Source organism: Diaphorina citri, unplaced genomic scaffold, assembly GCF_000475195.1.
Source record: "Diaphorina citri unplaced genomic scaffold, Diaci psyllid genome assembly version 1.1 scaffold1087, whole genome shotgun sequence".
Classification (NCBI taxonomy): domain Eukaryota; kingdom Metazoa; phylum Arthropoda; class Insecta; order Hemiptera; family Psyllidae; genus Diaphorina; species Diaphorina citri.
The window spans coordinates 65293-85356 of NW_007378516.1; the positions used below are offsets into that span (position 1 = coordinate 65293).

General features: G+C 41.4%; 1 protein-coding gene across 1 annotated transcript in view; it reads right to left on the bottom strand.

Moving 5' to 3' along the window:
* Positions 1-20064, bottom strand: part of LOC103514133 — a gene marked incomplete at its 5' end in the record, with an annotated part of 88041 nt that overhangs the window by 53507 nt on the left and 14470 nt on the right. The window contains 2 exon segments of the mRNA XM_026827179.1: positions 1070-1181; positions 8860-9000. Coding sequence (XP_026682980.1) covers positions 1070-1181; positions 8860-9000 — 253 coding nt within the window.

Sequence of the window (20064 nt, forward strand, 5' to 3'; positions counted from 1 at the left end):
CTCTCTCGCTCTCTCTCTCTCTCTCTCTCTCTCTCTCTCTCTCTCTCTCTCTCTCTCTCTCTCTCTCTCTCTATCTCTCTCTCCTGTATCTCTCTCCTTAACCCCCTTTATTTTTTCACACTCTATTTCTAACTCTTTTTCCCTTTTCCCCTCTCCTTTCTTCCTCTCCCTCTTTTGATACGCTAGTTAGCTTTGTTTTCATATAATTTTAACTTTTTAACAAAAATAGAGTTGTCCTCCCCCTTTCCCTCTCTTTCTCTCCCTCTCTCTCTATTTCTCTCTCTCTTTCTCTCCCTCTCTCTCTCCCTCTCTCTCTTTCTCTCTCTCTCCCTCTCTCTGAGAAAAACTCCAGCAGAGCGAGTGAAATGAAAAAACTTTTTTCTGTTTTTCCACGGATCGGGATATTTACTCTTGGAGAGAGAGAGAGAGAGAGAGAGAGAGAGAGAGAGAGAGAGAGAGAGAGAGAGAGAGAGAGAGAGAGAGAGAAGGCTTGGATCTTCAGGAGGCATCGCGCGACTCGGCGCTATTATAAGTTGTGCGACTACGCTTTCAATGTGCGGCAGACCTAATTTCCAATAGAAAGAACAAATACTTGTACCTACATGTACATAGCCGACCCGTACCCTTGGAAGGAACGACTGAAAGATTTGATGATGATCAGGAAAACTGTTTCACCTGCTGTAGCAAAATAATAAATTTTGCAATTTAATGTTGCTAGATTTTGGTCTAGCGTCTCTTGGGGTGCGGCACCTGTTGTTGATTTATCCGCATCCCCAAATACTAACTTGCTGTATCCCCCTTTAACAGCTTGACTCCATACACAAAAAGCCCAATCCGAGGCTTAGGTGTAGGGGACAGCCCTATTAAAATAAATGATGGGTTAATCTTCTACGAATCTACGACTTACTTGCTGAACAGATGGAGTACAACACAGATGATAATGAACATGAGTGCCATTACAACGAGCACCAGAATTTTAACAGCTTGGCTCCATACACAATCTGAAGCTTAGGTGTAGGGGACAGCCCTATTAAATGATGGGTTAATTTTCTACGAATCTACGACTTACTTGCTGAACAGATGGAGTACAACACAGATGATAATGAACATGAGTGCCATTACAACGAGCACCAGAATCATGGCCGGGTCTACATAGGTCTCCTCGGTTGGCACATATGGGGCTGAAACAAACACGGTGTTCAATTTGGTCAAATTTCCTTTCCTGAAGTAACAGGGGCCAGATTCGTAATTTCGTATTCAGGATTTATGGACAGGGTCTGTAGCTATGAAGTATGAACCATAAACCAGAAATTAACAAGAGAGGGATCGAGGGAGATTTAATGAATTTATTGGGTTTGTATCCTTGTGGACCCCTCCTTTGCTATCATGTAAGATTTGGGCCTGCTACTTGTGTATTTTTGCTTTCTATTTTCTATTACATAATAGTTATACCCTCCCGTTGTACCATATTGTAGGTAGGTACCCAAGGACCTAACCTAGAATATCACGAACAATGTTCTTACCGTATTTTCTCCTTTTCTTACCTATATTTTCCTCATGTTTTCAAGACCTCTCCATTCTTTCCTCGTCGTCCCAAGTGAATTGCCATAAAATTATGAAATTACCCAGCACAGCATTACTGTCGAAATAAATCCGACAGTGCCAAGGGCCCAGGGTACTAAATTACTAAAAATTACTGTGTTGCGAGTCATTGCACCTAATGGGAAGAAAATTATGAAGGGAGGGAATAAAAGGGGGCAAAAAAGGGAAGACTGAGGGGAAAAAAATGAGGCAGGGTAAGGGGGAAAAATAATTTCCCACAAGACCAATAATAAATGTAAGATGGAATAAAACATTATGCTAGGGACACAGCACAGGTTATTGTTGCTGTAGGTAGGTACCTATTATATGTACCGACCTATCTCAGTTTACTCAGTACATACTTACCTAACTTACTAAGTACCTACCTCTTTGTTTCTTTCTTTTCTATCCTATATTTTTATCATAAAAGCCACAATCCTTGTGTGGGTGTGTACCTACCTATGAGACTACAAAACTGTTTAAAACGTTATTTATTTATTTTATTTATTTATTTATTTATTTAAAAGAAAGGACAATAAAAACGGAAGATAAAGGAAGGTGAAAGCTGGAGATAAAGCAGGAGGGAGGGAAAATAGAAAAACGTGATTACGAAAGTCATCAGGCACTTGTGGTGCTCGGTCACCCAATATCCATTACCACGCTCAATGGTACTTAACTTGAGTGTTACTGTGGTAAAGCTACTGTGACAAGGTTGCTGATTAGGTAGAAAATGACTTGAACCTTTTAAGTAGGATATAAAACTTTACCGTAATGGGTTTGGAAACTTTTGGAACAATTTGGGCACAAAGTTATCCAAAATTAACACATTCTGAAGTTTTAGGTGTGGAGATGTACCTAGACGGTAAATTAAGTCCCGAAGGAGCAATTTTACAGTTTGTTAGGGATGAACGTGGGGTATTGAACTGCGAGAAATGTAGGGTGTATATGTAGACATGGTGTTGTCTGTAAAACATTTCATATACCACTATCTACGTATCATTATAAAAGGGTGTTTATTTGTCTACATTAAACTCGAGTCATTTGACCGAAGTCGATCGATATCGCCTGGTACTCATACAAAGTAGGTTTGTAGGTAGGTAAGATCAAGGGATTTTGATGTGATGAAAGGGGAGGAAAGAATATTGCTCGTGTTTCAGGCGATGTTGATCGAAATTGAACCAAAGTGTGCATGGTCTTTAGACAAATTGACGAGCAAACAAATTCAATCCACTACTATTCGGGGAGTCCGGGGATCCCCAGACGAACCTTGCAAAGAACCCCCAAAAATTATATTAAAAGTATATGTCACTGATTCGAAAATATTAATTTAGATCATCAATTATTAGTTATTAGGAAATTAAGAATATGCACTTACTTTTGCATATAAAAGTGCCGTCAGGTTGTTTGACAGCTTCCAGCTCATACTTGCAGGTACACTTCCTATCCCTGCACTCCGTGGGTACCAGGACGGCCTCACATTGCTCGTTGAAGAAACAGTCCGCGCCCACCTCCGCCACTGCAACAGAAGAGTGAAACAGCTCGTTAGAAACAGCTCGATCAAAACAATCACAACATCTACTATCCAGTCCCTTTCATTGCCATTTTATGAAACCTATTTGGATAGTACAAACCATTTTAATATGAAAAGATGAGGAAGAAATCGCATCTTTGGGAAAAGGTTAAATGGTTGGGAAACTGTTGGGAAACGAAGACAGTGCCAGCCCATACAACCAAAATATACCGTTAGGCCAACAATTACCCGACCTAAGATGTTGTTAAGGCCCTTAACGGGAGTAGATTATTAAAAATAAAACTTATCCTGGAAACAGGGTGGTAGCGTCTTGAAGAGGGCCCTGTTTTACTTCACTAAAGGTAGGGACACACTACTATCACGTCACGTGAGCTCACGGGGAGTCAGAAAGATGTAGTTCAAAGTTTTTCCATAATATTTTAGTAGGTAATTTCGTTCAGGACAGCCATACTACCATCACGTTACGTCACGTGACGTGATAGTAGTGTGGCTGTCCTGAACGAAATTACCTACAATATTATGGGAAAACCTTGAACTACATCTTTAGGAGTCACGTGACGTGATGATATTGTGTTTCTACCTGAAGTTACACAATCCAAAACTTTATGAGCCCCACATTAGGTATATGTTGCAGCAACAATATGAGTCACACAGTATACATATGTTGCAACAGCATGATGAGTCACACAGTATATGTTGCAACAACATGATGAGTCACACAGTATATGTTGCAGCAACATGATGAGTCACACAGTACCTATATGTTGCACTGCAACATGATAAGCCACCTTCAGCACTTGAAGATAACAAGATTAGTTAAGGAGGATAGATAAAACAGAGAAGTTTATGTTCTGTGCTGAGCTAAGCTGTGACATAGAACTTGAAGACATTAGGTACATAGATAAGACATGAGGGTAGATCTAGATATACACAGAGATTACACAGAACAGGAACATTATACAGAACACCAAAGTTGCACAGAAGACATCTAATATTTTACAAAGAACACTGAAACATTAGGTATACAAAGATCTTCCCGGGGGTCTTGAAGTCCTTCACACCCCCTTCGGGGGTCGCGGACCCCAGTTTGGGAATCACTGGTATAGGTAAATAATTGGAGTAATTAGCTAGGTTTCTGATAAATGTCTACAGTAGTCTACACTAATTTTCCTCTGCAGCAGAAATATTCTCTCAGTGGTATCTACATGGCGCTGTGGAAATATTTTGCTGACTTCCACACGTGAAATGAGAGTTATGATTGGTCGACTGGAACTCACTTGGCAACAATGCTTTCCAGGGCCGTTTATAGGGGGTTTCATTCGGTTCCATTTGCCCCGGGGGGTAGGCTTCTCAAGGAGCCCCGGAACAAGGAGTTTCTTTTCCCTCTCTCCAGAAAATAAAATAGGAGCAGCAGCAGCAAATGCTAAATCATTCAGCTGAAATTAAACTACCTTATAAATAGTATCCTTGTTTGTAACCAACCTCAGTGGTGTAGTGGTTAGCGCAGTGGACTTCGGATCTGGAGGTTGGTGGTTCGAGTCCAAGTCAAGTCATAAAATTTAGCGTAGTGCATTAAGCAGGGAACGACATTTGTGACAAGCATTTATGCTCAACACAATTAAAATTCCTTTTTTTTTTAGTATCCTTGTTTGTAAAAAAAGTGGAGGAGGAACCTATTGTAAAAGTTGACCCCCTGGGGCCCGAGGCTGTAAAAGGCCCTGCAGCTTGCAGTCATGCCGAAAGCTGAAAGGTCAAAAGTCGAAAAGCTGCAAAATATGTTACGCGAACATTTATGTAGGGTACATATCTAATTATATAGTTTTATTTATATGTATATAGATTTTATACATATAGGTACATATTTAATTATTTTTTCAAGTAAGTACATATCTAATTATTTACTTACAGGGTGTGACCCATTACCTAATTATTTTCTGATAAGGGGTGGGTCAACATTTCAAAGCTATGGGGAGAATAGGTAGGGGTTTATCGTTGTTAGTTACGTTTTAAACAGTTTTGTAGTCTCATAGGTAGGTACACACCCACACAAGGATTGTGGCTTTAATGATAAAAATAGGATAGAAAAGAAAGAAACAAAGAGGTAGGTACTTAGACTTAGTAAGTTAGGTAAGTATGTAGGTATGTACCTGAGTAAACTGAGATAGGTAGGTACATATAATAGGTACCTACCTACAGCAACAATAACCTGTGCTGTGTCCCAAGCATAATGTTTTATTCCATCTTACATTTATTATTGGTCTTGTGGGAAATTATTTTTCCCCCTTACCCTGCCTCATTTTTTTCCCCTCAAGCAAATGGAGAAGAAAAGAGAGATATTATGCTGAGGAAGATAGAAACAAGTATGGAGATGAAAGAAAAAGATAGAGAGGGAGGAGAAGAAGGGAGAAAGAAGGATGGTCAAAGGAGCGAGAAGGAAAGGAGATGCAAGAAAAAGATAGAAGGGAAAAAGAGAAGAGGGAAGTAAAAGACAAATAGAAAGAGAGGGGTGGAAAGAGGGGGAAGGAGGGAGGTAAGATGAGTGAAGTGGAGAATGGGAGAGAGGGAAGGAGAAGGAAAAAAGAGAAAGATGATAAGGGAGGGGTGAGAAGAGAGAGAGAGAGGGAGAGACAGAGAGAGAGCAGGAGAGAGGGAAAAGGAGAAGAGGGAGAGACAGAGGGAGAGCAGGAGAGAGGGAAAAGGAGAAGAGGAAGAGTTAAGGAAAGAAAATAAGAGTGAGGGCACGGAGAGAAGGGAAGGAGAGATAGAAAGAACTGAGATGAAGAAAAACTCCTTGTGTTTCTGAACGAGAAAATTAATATTTTATGAAGTCTTTCCAAGATTATCCTAGAAATGTTCACATTACATAAATTTACCTTCTATTCCTTCTAGTGTTCCAGTATACTAGTCTAGAAATAGAAATGGTGAATACCTTCATGTTTTGTCTTAGATGTCTAATATTTATCCTATGTAGATTGGGTGACTACAGGGTTTACATTATATCCTAGATAACATAGATACAGGGTGTCCCAGAATTTATCTGTGATCTCATTTTTATAGGACGGGCAGCTTGATTCGTGTTTGTTTATTTATTTATTTTTTTTTTTTACTTTCCTTATTTTTTTTTATTTTATTTTTTTGAGATTTCTTTTGAAGCCCAGTGGTTCCTCAGCCTGAAGGTAAATTAGGTACCTACCTATCAACCAAAAACCTCACTGGAGCGATATGAATTTAAACAGAGGTGCTGAATTTCATGAATAGAAACATAATCATTTTGTAAGGCCGACCACACACGTACAGGAGGTACACATTTGACACAAGAGGTACCTATTTCCTTCACGTGTCTGGTGGGCGTAAGAAAAGACCCCATTTTAAAGGTAACATGTAATCATTTTGTAAGGCCGACCACACACGTACAGGAGACAGGAGGTACACATTTGACACAAGAGGTACCTATTTCCTTCACGTGTCTGGTGGGCGTAAGAAAAGACCCCATTTTAAAGGTAACATAGGAAACACGGAAACACACACCAAAGAATGGACATGGTACAGGCAAGAGAATTCAATAATGTCGCAATATCGTTGAATAATATAGTAATACCAGACCAGACTTGTTAGCTTGGAGGGTAGCGAGTCTGCCTTGTAAGCGCAAGGTCGCGGATTTGATTCCCGTCCAGAGCGGATTTTATCCTGACGGGATAATGTTCGTTCTCGGAACGGCTAGTTTTTTTTTCCTTTTCTCTACGATCTCGGGACGATAATTCCTTAGTAGTTACAGTTCCCTCTGTCAAACCGCTTTAAAAAAAAAATCCCCGTCCGGGAGCGGATTTTATCCTAATTTTACACTGTTATGACCCCCTGGGTAAAATCTCACCTCTCTCCTGTACTTTTCTTCTTCTATTTTTCTCCTCAACAGGATCGTGTTGGAAGATTTCGAGGGACTTTCGTCTCCTTTATCTTGTCTCCACAGTTCACCCAGAGACAGCAACTTGGCAGGTATACTGAAACCAACAACAGGGTTGGGTCAAGTTCTCACTCTCCTTTTATCAAAACTAAAAAGCCTGGGTACTGGGTATACGCCCTACATGGACGCTACGCCACTGCTGGGTATAGATGGACAGATGCTTTCTAATCCCTCACTCTCTCTATCCCTTTCTTTCACAACTCTTCACTCCCTCCTTTTTTTTATTTCTATCTTGCCTCTCTTTATACCTTCCTCTCTTTCTCTCCCTATCCTTTTTTCTTTCTATCTCCACCTCTCTTTACACACTCTCTCCTAATCTTTTGCTTGGTAATGAGGAGGTTATGAGGGATTCGAACCATAAACCTCCAGTTCTGAAATTCCTCCCGCGCTAACTGCTTGAGCCACTGAGGTTGGTTCGTTTTGTTACAGAGGTTCTCAAACTGGGGGGCGCGCCCCCCTGAGGGGGCGTGGAGACAAATCAGGGGGGGCGCGAGCTTTTTCTATGAACCTCCAGTTCTGAAATTCCTCCCGCGCTATCTGCTTGAGCCACTGAGGTTGGTTCGTTTTGTTATTTCATAAAACCTATAAATAGGTAACCTACCTACTTACTTGAATATAAAAAAAATCTCAAAGTTTCAAATTCTCGTTTTGTTATTCCATAAAACCCATAGGTGAAAATAATATACCGAGGGGTTGGGTAAGGCAACCTTACATTTTATGTGTTTTAGTGTTCCTTGATACGAGGTATTGTCAGCAGTCGGCATGGAATCGATGTTTTTAATTGCTGACTTCTTTTGATAATGGAAGAAAAAGATAAGAAACTAAGAAGAAAGGACAATAAAAACGGAAGATAAAGGAAGGTGAAAGCTGGAGATAAAGTAGGAGGGAGGGAAAATAGAAAAATGTGATTACGAAAGTCATCAGGCACTTGTGGTGTTGAAGAAAGGACAATAAAAACGGAAAATAAAGGAAGGTGAAAGCTGGAGATAAAGTAGGAGGGAGGGAAAATAGAAAAATGTGATTACGAAAGTCATCAGGCACTTGTGGTGCTCGGTCACCCAATATCCATTACCACGCTTAATGGTACTTAACTTGAGTGTTACGTAGGAAAAGCTACTGTGACAAGGTTGCTGATTAGGTAGAAAATGACTTGAACCTTTTAAGTAGGGTATAAAACTTTGCCGTAATGGGTTTGGAAACTTTTGGAACAATTTGGGTACAAAGTAATCCAAAATTAACACATTGTGAAGTTTTAGGTGTGGAGATGTAGACGGTAAATTAAGTCCCGAAGGAGCAATTTTACAGTTTGTTAGGGATGAACATGGGGTATTGAACTGCGAGAAATGTAGGGTGTATAACTGTATAGACATGGTGTTGTATGTAAAACATTTCATATACCACTACCTACGTATCATTATAAAAGGGTGTTTATTTGTCTACATTAAACTCGAGTCATCTGACCGAAGTCGATCGATATCGCCTGGTACTCATACAAAGTAGGTATGTAGGATGTAGGTAGGTACGATCAAGGGATTTTGATGTGATGAAAGGGGAGGAAAGAATATTGCTCGTGTTTCAGGCGATGTTGATCGAAATTGAACCAAAGTGTGGTCTTTGGACAAATTGACGAGCAAACAAATTCAATCCACTACTATTCGGGGAGTCCGGGGATCCCCAGACGAACCTTGCAAAGAACCCCCAAAAATTATATTAAAAGTATATGTCACTGATTCGAAAATATTAATTTAGGTCATCAGCTATTAGGAAATTAGGAATGTCCACTTACTTTTGCATATAAAAGTGCCGTCAGGTTGTTTGACAGCCTCCAGCTCATACTTGCAGGTACACTTCCTATCCCTGCACTCCGTGGGTACCAGGACGGCCTCACATTGCTCGTTGAAGAAACAGTCCGCGCCCACCTCCGCCACTGCAACAGAAGAGTGAAACAGCTCGTTAGAAACAGCTCGATCAAAACAATCACAACATCTACTATCCAGTCCCTTTCATTGCCATTTTATGAAACCTATTTGGATAGTACAAACCATTTTAATATGAAAAGATGAGGAAGAAATCGCATCTTTGGGAAAAGGTTAAATGGTTGGGAAACTGTTGGAAAACGAAGACAGTGCCAGCCCATACAACCAAAATATACCGTTAGGCCAACAATTACCCGACCTAGATGTTGTTAAGGCCCTTAACGGGAGTAGATTATTAAAAACTTACAACTCGCTTTTGTCGGTCAATGAAAGATAAAATAGAAATCTCGAAACGAAGACAGTGCCAGCCCATACAACCAAAATATACCGTTAGGCCAACAATTACCCGACCTAAGATGTTGTTAAGGCCCTTAACGGGAGTAGATTATTAAAAACTTACAACTCGCTTTTGTCGGTCAATGAAAGATAAAATAGAAATCTCTATGGAACATGGAACCCTAGTAAGTTAGAATACATAAGTATCCAACCTATACCTACTGACTGTGATGGAGGAACAACAAACACCCTCTGGTGTCCTTGAACATAAAAAGCCTTTAAAAAAGTTGTTGAAAATGAAAAAGAAAAAAAAGGATTGCCATAATATCAAAGGAAAACAAAAAAGCCTTGTTTTTAATTTCCTAACTCTGTTCCCGTATAGTCTGTTCCCGTCATGAGAAAATAGACATTGACAGAAGATACAAGGGTACCTACCTACCTGAAAGAATTAACAAGCACACTAGGTAGAGACAAGCAGACTAACATACAAAAGCCAACTATGTACCTATGTACATACCCACCTACATAAGTACGTAGGTATAATTGAAATAACTATTTTCAGAGAGATATGAGACATCCTTAATAGAAGATACAGGTTATGGAACCAGAAAAATGAGGAAAGTAAAAACAAACAAACAAACAAAGAAGTACCTGAGAATTAATAAGCACACTAGGTAGAGACAAGCAGACAAACATACAAAAGCCAACTATGTACCTATGTACATAAGTACGTAGGTATAATTGAAATAACTATTTTCAGAGGGATATGAGACATCCTTAATAGAAGATACAGGTTATGGAACCAGAAAAATGAGGAAAGTAAAAACAAACAAACAAACAAAGAAGTACCTATAGTAGGCAAACTAAGCAAACATACCCAAGTATGTTTGAAATAATTATTATAATGGAGATATGATGTAGAAACAATGGAAGAGATGAGAAATGGAATGGAAAGCAGATTAAGGGAATGAGAAATAAAAGAGAGATAGGTAGGTACATATGTATAAGTATATGGAGAATGGAGTCAATAAAGATGTAGAAAGGTAGGTACATAAATGGCGAAGAAAGAGAGGAGGAGAAAGAATAGAAGAGAATGAAGAGATTCAATGTAGAAAACAACCTATATAGACCAGGGGTTTCCAACTAGCGGCCCGCGGGCCACATGTGGCCCGCCAGACCATTTTTGTGGCCCGCGAAGCTTTTTGGGATTTGTACAAACTTACCTAAATGTAAGAAAATGTTTGGTATTAAGGCAAAAATGGGCATGGAACTCGGCTCTGCCGTATGTAAGACCAGTGTAGTTATCATTGAGTCATGGAAACTGACCCCCTTTAGTGTTCAGCTACAATTAGGAGAATACTCCTTGAAAAGTTTCGCCTGCGGCGCTCAAAATTCGATCGGACTCCATTTCTGAAAAGTTGTGAGGGAGGGGGGGGGTTGCTCCCCTATGTACATAATATTATGTGGCCCGCGAAGTACCTCCGAATGAAGCATGTGGCCCGCATACACATGGAAGTTGGAAACCCCTGCTATAGACAGTCCTACACAAACAGATAGGTACCTACAGAAAACAGAAAGTCAATACTAAAAACTGAACTCCATGGCATCGAAGGCTTTTGAAACATCAAATAACATGCTGAGTGCAGATGATGTTGAAGACAGTATGGACTAAACAAAATGGAAAGCAGATAAAGTGAAACAGTTTTCCTGATCATCATCAAATCTTTCAGTCGTTCCTTCCAAGGGTACGGGTCGGCTATGTACATGTAGGTACAAGTATTTGTTCTTTCTATTGGAAATTGGGTCTGCCGCACATTGAAAGCGTATAGTCGCAAAACTTATAATAGCGCCGAGTCGCGCGATGCCTCCTGAAAATCCAAGCCTATGAAAATGAAACACACAGCCAGCCTAGCTAGCTTAGTTGGTAGTGCGTCTGCCTTGTAAGCGCTAGGCCGCGGGTTCGATTCCCGCCCGGGGCATTGGAAATTAGGTCTGCCGCACATTGAAAGCGTAGTCGCACAACTTATAATAGCGCCGAGTCGCGCGATGCCTCCTGAAGATCCAAGCCTATGAAAATGAAACACACAGCCAGCCTAGCTAGCTTAGTGGGTAGTGCGTCTCCCTTGTAAGCGCTAGGCCGCGGGTTCGATTCCCGCCCGGGGCGGATTTTATTCTGATGGGATAATGTTCGTTCTCGGAACGGCTGGCTTTCTCCTATCTGGTTCGATTCCCGCCCGGGGCGGATTTTATCCTGATGGGATAATGTTCGTTCTCGGAACGGCTGGCTTTCTCCTATCCCTTTCTTCCTTCTCGGCCATATCATGAGGAACACGGAAAGATATGGTCTTCTCCAACAAATCTTGCAAGGTAAAATCAATAGCAAGAGAGGTCCCGGCAGAACAAATTTAAAACCGAAAATGTTTCAGCATTCATCAGGTCTTTCACATCCTGGAAATATGATAGTCTGGGACGTATTTACTTACCTACGTGGGCTATACCTCTCTTTTTCACATTCTGTGTTTGATGCACGTCAAATCTAATAGGTAAGGTACCTTTTCTCCACCACATATTTTCTTCTTCTTCTTCTTCTTCTTCTTCTTCTTCTTCTTCTTCTTCTTTTTGCAGATTTTCTCATGAGATAAAGCTAGTTTTCTGGAGGAGAAAAAGGAGGAGAAGAAAAGGAGATGGAGGGGAGAGAAGGAAGAAAGAAGAGGAGGAGGAGAAGAGGAAAGGGAGGGGAGAGAAGGAAAGAAAGAGAAGGAGGGAGTGGTAACCTATGTTTGGTAGAATTTTTTAAATTAGATTTTTCACTCTGTCAGCTGTCTCCGAGGCATACTACACAGAAAGGGTGTGAAAATTCTCTCTCTTCTCTCTCTCTTTTCTCTCTCTCTACCGCTGTAGGATGTCATTAAAATGAATTGGGTGTAGGAAGAGAGTGATTGAAAGAAAGTAGAACAGGAGAGAGAGGTGCATATGTATGTATGTAAGAAGAGGAGAAAATTAGAGAGAGAGAGAGAGAGAGAGAGAGAGAGAGAGAGAGAGAGAGAGAGAGAGAGAGAGAGAGAGAGAGAGAGAGGCACGGTGCCTGGATGATGTGTTGGAACGAGGGAGGGGATGGAATGTGTTGAAAAGGAAAGGGGGAGAGACTGTGACCGGAAAGATGGGCCGAAGTTGGAACGGACGGGGGAGGGGAATAGGATATGTTAGAACGGGGGTGCGGGTGATTACTTGGCCCACAGCTGTTGAGCTATGTCCACACATGGTCGACGCCTTCGGTCGACGAGGTGAATCTATGCTGTCGAGACAGTGTACGGTTTCAGTCGACATCGATCGACCGCGTCGATTGTGGACACGGTTTTAGAACGAGGAGGGAGGGTGTCATTGCCTTAAGGTAATGTTACTAACGTCCTTGTTTGTTTGACACTTTGACAGTCCGAGTTTTCCACCTGATTGGTCAAATTTACCAAAGACCAAGTTGAGTACTCTTCACTTTTTTTTAAGAGGTTTGACAGAGGGAACTTTAACTGCTATGGTCTTACCGTCCCGAAATCGAAGAGAGAAGGAAGACAGGATAGGAGAAAGCCAGCCGTTCCGAGAACGAACATTATCCCATCAGGCCCGCCCCGGGCGGGAATCGAACCCGCGGCCTAGCGCTTACAAGGCAGACGCACTACCAACTAAGCTAAGTAGGCTGGCTTGCCCTTCTTTTAAAGGAAAATATTATGAGAGTTTGTTTAACCAGTGGGTGGAGTAGATGGCGTGGTAGCTCCTGTACTAATCCGTTGGAATACTGGTAAGTGGCATATCAATGTTTGGGATTTGTGCTTCAGAAGAGGAGAAATCGTTTCAGATTCTGAAAGGAAAATACAGCTCTACTGATGAGATTTAAGGACGTTTTAGCCCCAGCCTACTTAGCTTAGTTGGTAGTGCGTCTGCCTTGTAAGCGCTAGGCCGCTGGTTCGATTCCCGCCCGGGGCGGATTTTATCCTGATGGGATAATGTTCGTTCTCGGAACGGCTGGCTTTCTCCTATCCCTATCTTCCTTCTCTCTTCGATCGGGACGATAAGACCATAGCAGTTACAGTTCCCATCGTAGGCTTTCTCCTATCCTGTCTTCCTTCTCTCTTCGATTTCGGGACGATAACTAGCAGTTACAGTTCCCTCTGGGGTTTCTCCTATCCTGTCTTCCTTCTCTCTTCGATTTTCGGGACGATAAGACCATAGCAGTTACAGTTCCCTCTGTCAAACTCTAAGACAGTGCCGGAATATAGGGTTGAGGTATTGCTGAAACTTGAAAGTGAATTATTTGTGGTGAAGCTGAAAGCCTCTTCAACGTTTTTGTGGATATCACAGCTTTACTAAGGGATTTCTTTACTAACTCTGTCAATTTTTGTTTTTTGCCAGCCCATGAAAAGGTAGAGCTCTGCCTTGTAAGCTCTAAGTAGCAGGTTCGATTTCCGAACGGGGGCGGATTTTATCCTGATGGGATAATGTTCGTTCTCGGAACGGCTGGCTTTCTCCTATCCTGTCTTCCTTCTCAACCGTGCCCTTTACCCCAGCAGTCTAAACAAGGTCTCGTAAATCACTGCCCACAACCTCGATATTAGGGTATATAATTATCCATCATAAACTTTTAAAACAGACATCACTCGATAGCTGTCAATCAAGGACTAGCAACAGAAAATACATTGTATGTAGGTAGGTACTTAATGAAATTTTGTGTAGGTATATTGTACCTACAATCTACTTTCTAAAACATGTTGAACTTTGGTTTGATAGAGGTTTAGGTGCTGAGGTCTTTATTGATCGGGGTTTCAGCGTCCGTTCAGCGGCAAGCTATTAACTCACCCATTTTGAGTGGGGCCCGGAAAAGCCAGCAACAATTGATTGTCACCAAGAGTAAGTAACCAAATATCCGAACTTATTAGGTTTTTCTGAGACCAGGATGAGCCGAACCTGCCCTCAGGAGGACCTACCAATGAAAAGCAATCCAAGTTGCGAATCACTTTAAGAACAGAATCTAAAGTTGTGATGTGGCGAACATGGAAAATAAGTATTTTTCGAGCTATCGACCCTTTTGTGTTCTACTCTCCCCCACTGATTCGAGTGTCTAGCTGCAGGCAAAGTATCTTATTCAAGCTATTGTTCTATGTGCTTCCATTGTCCTGGGATACTGCCTATGTCAAGGACTAGCAACAGAAAATACATTGTATGTAGGTAGGGTATACTTAATGAAATTTTGTGTAGGTATATTGTACCTACAATCTACTTTTCTAAAACATGTTGAACTTTGGTTTGATAGAGTTTTAGGTGCTGAGGTCTTTATTGATCGGGGTTTCAGCGTCCGTTCAGCGGCAAGCTATTAACTCACCCATTTTGAGTGGGGCCCAGAAAAGCCAGCAACAATTGATTGTCACCAAGAGTAAGTAACCAAATATCCGAACTTATTAGGTTTTCCTGAGACCAGGATGAGCCGAACCTGCCCTCAGGAGGACCTACCAATGAAAAGGCAATCTAAGTTGCGAATCACTTTAAGAACAGAATCTAAAGTTGTGATGTGGCGAACATGGAAAATAAGTAAGTATTTTTCGAGCTATCGACCCTTTTGTATTCTGCTCTCCCCCACTGATTCGAGTGTCTAGCTGCAGGCAAAGTATCTTATTCAAGCTATTGTTCTATGTGCTTCCATTGTCCTGGGATACTCTCCTAATACTGGAGAGATCTCGACTGCTTGTCAACATCCAGAATGGCCCCATGAGCAAATAGCAAAGCTCGTCCGTTGAGAAGCGAAACTGTGTATCAACGTATTTATTGATTGTTATGTAGAAATAGAGGGAAAAGGCTGCAGGAAAGTATCCAGGATTTCAGCAAGGAAAGGCGAAAATTCTGGCTTGAGAAGGGATGCTCCAAATCTCATTGGCTGATTTCAAAATTTTCAGCCAATCAGATTCTTTTACCCAAGAGTTTAACTTAAACCGAGTTTAAACTCTTATTGTGACCACGGCCATGAATCAATTAATCACCAAAGTACCTGCTCATGCAGGTGAACCTCGGTCAAATTCTGTGTGATACTTACAGGTAGGGTTAAAGGGTATCTACAGTCTACATAGGGACAAGATAGAGCTCCTTCAGGAAAACCCTGCCACTTGAAAGAAAGCCATAAAAAATGAGGTCATAAAAAATGCATGTTTGTATTCTCAGAGGAATTTTCTTCAGTTTAATAAAAACAGTTTGATGAAAAAAAATCATAACACAACGCCGTAAATCACAAATGACATGTTTGTGAACAAAAATTAGGTACTTCTTACTTTCCGTGTTTGATGTGAGACAACTGAGACAAGCTGTCTCACAGTGTTGGAAGGAGTGAGGTTTGAACCTGTTTGGGCGCCCAGAAATAATATTAATAATAATAATAGACTCTTGAGTGGAAGGCAACCACTAGGCGAGGTTAACGCCTTAGGCGTTCTCTACCACCTAACCCTTAGAACATAAAGTAAGTAAAAGTGATGAATTGATGATATTTGTCTCTTCGCCACTACCTGTGTCCCATCCCCCATACCCTTCCACTATGTCAACAAAGTTTGATTGAATTAGCTTCGTAAACTTTCGAAGCTTTTATGACAGCTTGGAGTGAAAAGCGTTTGTTTGTTTTATTATTCACAAGGGCTCAAAATTGAACAAAGGCTAAAGCCTAAAGCTCTAAGTCAACAGTGATAATATTGATAGTACTTGGATTTCATTGTTAGGGTCGATCACAGGTATTAAATGCAGTGGCATAAAATGGAAAGTTAGGTAATACCTAGGTACTCGTTTTTTAGTCCGTCCTTCCTTTATTATTACAATAGTAATAAAAAGGTATAAGGGACGGACTATTGTATTCGCTTCGGTGTCTGTATAATATCAGGGCTCCTTCCATGTCCCACCTCTTAGGTGAAAAGACCACAGGTTCAAAGTTTTTCTCTGTAAAGCCGTGTCCACACATAGTCGACGCCATCGTCGATCGACGGTGACTGAAACCGTAGGTACACTGCCTTGATAACATAGATTTTCCTCGTTAATCGACGGCCAGTCGACTATTTTTGGACACACCTTCAAAATGTATTATCACTTTCAAAATATTTTAAAAAATATCTAGAGGCGATTTTGTTTCTCAGACGAAGATTTAAGGAAAAGTCTTGACAGGGGCTTTTCGTTATAATTATGCCGAAAACTTCATCTCCGGATGAGAAGTTCAAAGGTGAAGGGGAGAATGAGTGGATGTGTGGAAGAGGGAACTAACACCCGTATTTATGAACAAGTTCTTCAGATCGTTCTGAGAATTTACTTGAGAAAAAACGTACTCAGAGGTAATCACGTTCTGAGCCGGTTCAAAATAGAATGGTATTTATAAACAAGTCCGATAAGGGGTAAGACCGGTTTTACCTAAGATGATGCTAAGCGTGTGGTACGCGTTGGCAACACTGTAATTTTACCCGGGATTTGTCAAAACAAGTATTTTCATTTGGAATGATAGCATGTTGCATGCACTAGTTCCCCACGGATCACTGAAGTTAGGTAACGTTGCGCGTGGTTAGTACCTGGATGGTGACCATCTGACCCCTATACCTACCTACCTTGAATTTCTAAGTAGTATTGAACAATGAACTGTAACCTACAAGTAGGTATGTACATAGTATCTACATAATACCACGAAAGAAAATTGTCTGCAATAACCGTTATGTTGAGCTTTAAAGTAAGTAAAAGTGATGAATTGATGATATTTGTCTCTTCGCCACTACCTGTGTCCCATCCCCCATACCTTTCCACTATGTCAACAAAGTTTGATTGAATTAGCTTCGTAAACTTTCGAAGCTTTTATGTCAGCTTGGCGTGAAAAGCGTTTGTTTGTTTTATTATTCACAAGGGCTCAAAATTGAACAAAGGCTAAAGCACTAAGTCAACAGTGATCATATTGGTACTTGGGATTTCATTGTTAGGGTCGATCACAGGTAAATGTAGTGGCATAAAATGGAAAGTTAGGTAATAGGTACCTAATCGTTTTTTTTTTTTTTTTCTGGAAATATGATAGTCAGTGAAAAGCGTTTGTTTGTTTTATTATTCACAAGGGCTCAAAATTGAACAAAGGCTAAAGCGCTAAGTCAACAGTGATGATATTGGTACTTGGATTTCATTGTTAGGGTCGGTTAGCTTAGTTGGTAGTGCGTCTGCCTTGTAAGCGCTAGGCGGCGGGTTCGATTCCCGTCCGGGGCGGATTTTATCCTGATGGGATAATGTTCGTTCTCGGAACGGCTGGCTTTCTCCTATCCTGTCTTCCTTCTCTCTTCGATTTCGGGACGATAAGACCATAGCAGTTACAGTTCCCTCTGTCAAACCTCTTAAAAAAAAAGTAAGTATTTGGTACTGGCCTTTATGTACTGAGAAATGTACAGAGGAAACTCAGGAAAGAGAGAGAGAGAAAGAAAGAAAGAGAGAAGAAAAGAGAGGGGAGAAAGAGAGAGAGAGAGGGAGAGAGAGAGAAAGCCAGAGGGAATTAAGAGATGAGAGAATTGAGAAACGTAGAGAGAGAAAGATGAGGGGAAGAGAGAGAGAGAAGAAAAGAGAGGGAGATAGAAGAGAGAGAGAGAGAGAGAGAGAGAGAAAGCCAGAGGGAATTAAGAGATGAGAGAATTGAGAAATAGAGAGAGAGAGAGAGAACTCACAAAGACTGTCGCCTACCACCCTCTAACGCCCCACCCTTAACGTCATGTACCTTCTAACATTGTTATTGCCCCCGCTATAACCCACCATAGCTCTGGATGCATACTAGTTGCGTATAGAACGACCTTGGACATGCTACCTACAATAGACTTTGAAAAAGATGCACATAGGTGTGATTGCGTAGGTACACTTTTATACTAATTGCGTACACTTTCAAAAAGTAAAAAGATGCTTGGACATGCAGGCTATGAATTTTTATAGCTAAAACCAAATAACTACCTATCTTTTTATAGTTCAACGGTTGTTAAAGTTAAAACTAAACACTTGGAGTCCATTTTTCGAGCCTTACGCGAATGGTAAGTTGTACGCAAGTAAACTTGGGTGCCACTAACACCCCTCACCCAAATGGCGTTACCCCTACTGTTCCTATATAACATTACCGACTATTCCCCTCACAGTACTACCCCTACCACTGAAACTACTCCCCCTCCCAAAGTACAACCCCTACCACTCAAACTACTACCCCTGCCAACCGCAGAAACCTTAATGAGTGACAATTTGGCTCCGTGCCCTGAATGGGGATAACACTTTAGCATTTCTGTCACACCACAACCACATAGCCTCTATTGGAAAGGTCATCAATACTTCAGGACTGCTATACCCTCGGTCGTTATTATCATTGTCTTGGTCACACTCTTCTGGTAGGAGGTCCCGGGTTCGATGCCAGACGGTAGTTTCTCTGTCTATCTGGCTCTTTCTCTCTCTCTCTCTCTCTGACAAGGAGATGACAGGATTAAGTGGATAATGGAAGAAATAGAAAAGAGCTTTCCTTTAGATCTCATTGGTATCCACTAACTTGTCCTAGAATTAGGAAAACAAGGCAGGTTTTCATTATTAATAAAATTTAAGTAGTGGATGTCACAAAATTACCAAATGAAATTAGTGGATGTGACAGATTTACCAAACGAAATTTGTGGATGTGACAGATTTACCAAACGAAATTAAACAGTCTGTCAGCCAGTTGGAACGTGAGTAGCGGATGGCGGAAAACGCTTAAGACCTAGGTCTGTCAGACCATCTGAGAGACCTAGGTCTGTCAGACCATCTGAGAGACCTAGGTCTGTCAGACCATCTGAGAGACTCTCTCACAGACTCAGGACCGGTGTACGTAGACGAGACGGTCTGAGCGTATTATGAGGCAAGCATAAGAGCCCATGAGCGTATTATGAGGCAAGCATAAGAGCCCATGAGCGTATTATGAGGCAAGCATAAGAGCCCATGAGCGTATTATGAGGCAAGCATAAGAGCCCATGAGCGTATTATGAGGCAAGCATAAGAGCCCATGAGCGTATTATGAGGCAAGCATAAGAGCCCATGAGCGTATTATGAGGCAAGCATAAGAGCCCATGAGCGTATTATGAGGCAAGCATAAGAGCCCATGAGCGTATTATGAGGCAAGCATAAGAGCCCATGAGCGTATTATGAGGCAAGCATAAGAGCCCATGAGCGTATTATGAGGCAAGCATAAGAGCCCATGAGCGTATTATGAGGCAAGCATAAGAGCCCATGAGCGTATTATGAGGCAAGCATAAGAGCCCATGAGCGTATTATGAGGCAAGCATAAGAGCCCATGAGCGTATTATGAGGCAAGCATAAGAGCCCATGAGCGTATTATGAGGCAAGCATAAGAGCCCATGAGCGTATTATGAGGCAAGCATAAGAGCCCATGAGCGTATTATGAGGCAAGCATAAGAGCCCATGAGCGTATTATGAGGCAAGCATAAGAGCCCATGAGCGTATTATGAGGCAAGCATAAGAGCCCATGAGCGTATTATGAGGCAAGCATAAGAGCCCATGAGCGTATTATGAGGCAAGCATAAGAGCCCATGAGCGTATTATGAGGCAAGCATAAGAGCCCATGAGCGTATTATGAGGCAAGCATAAGAGCCCATGAGCGTATTATGAGGCAAGCATAAGAGCCCATGAGCGTATTATGAGGCAAGCATAAGAGCCCATGAGCGTATTATGAGGCAAGCATAAGA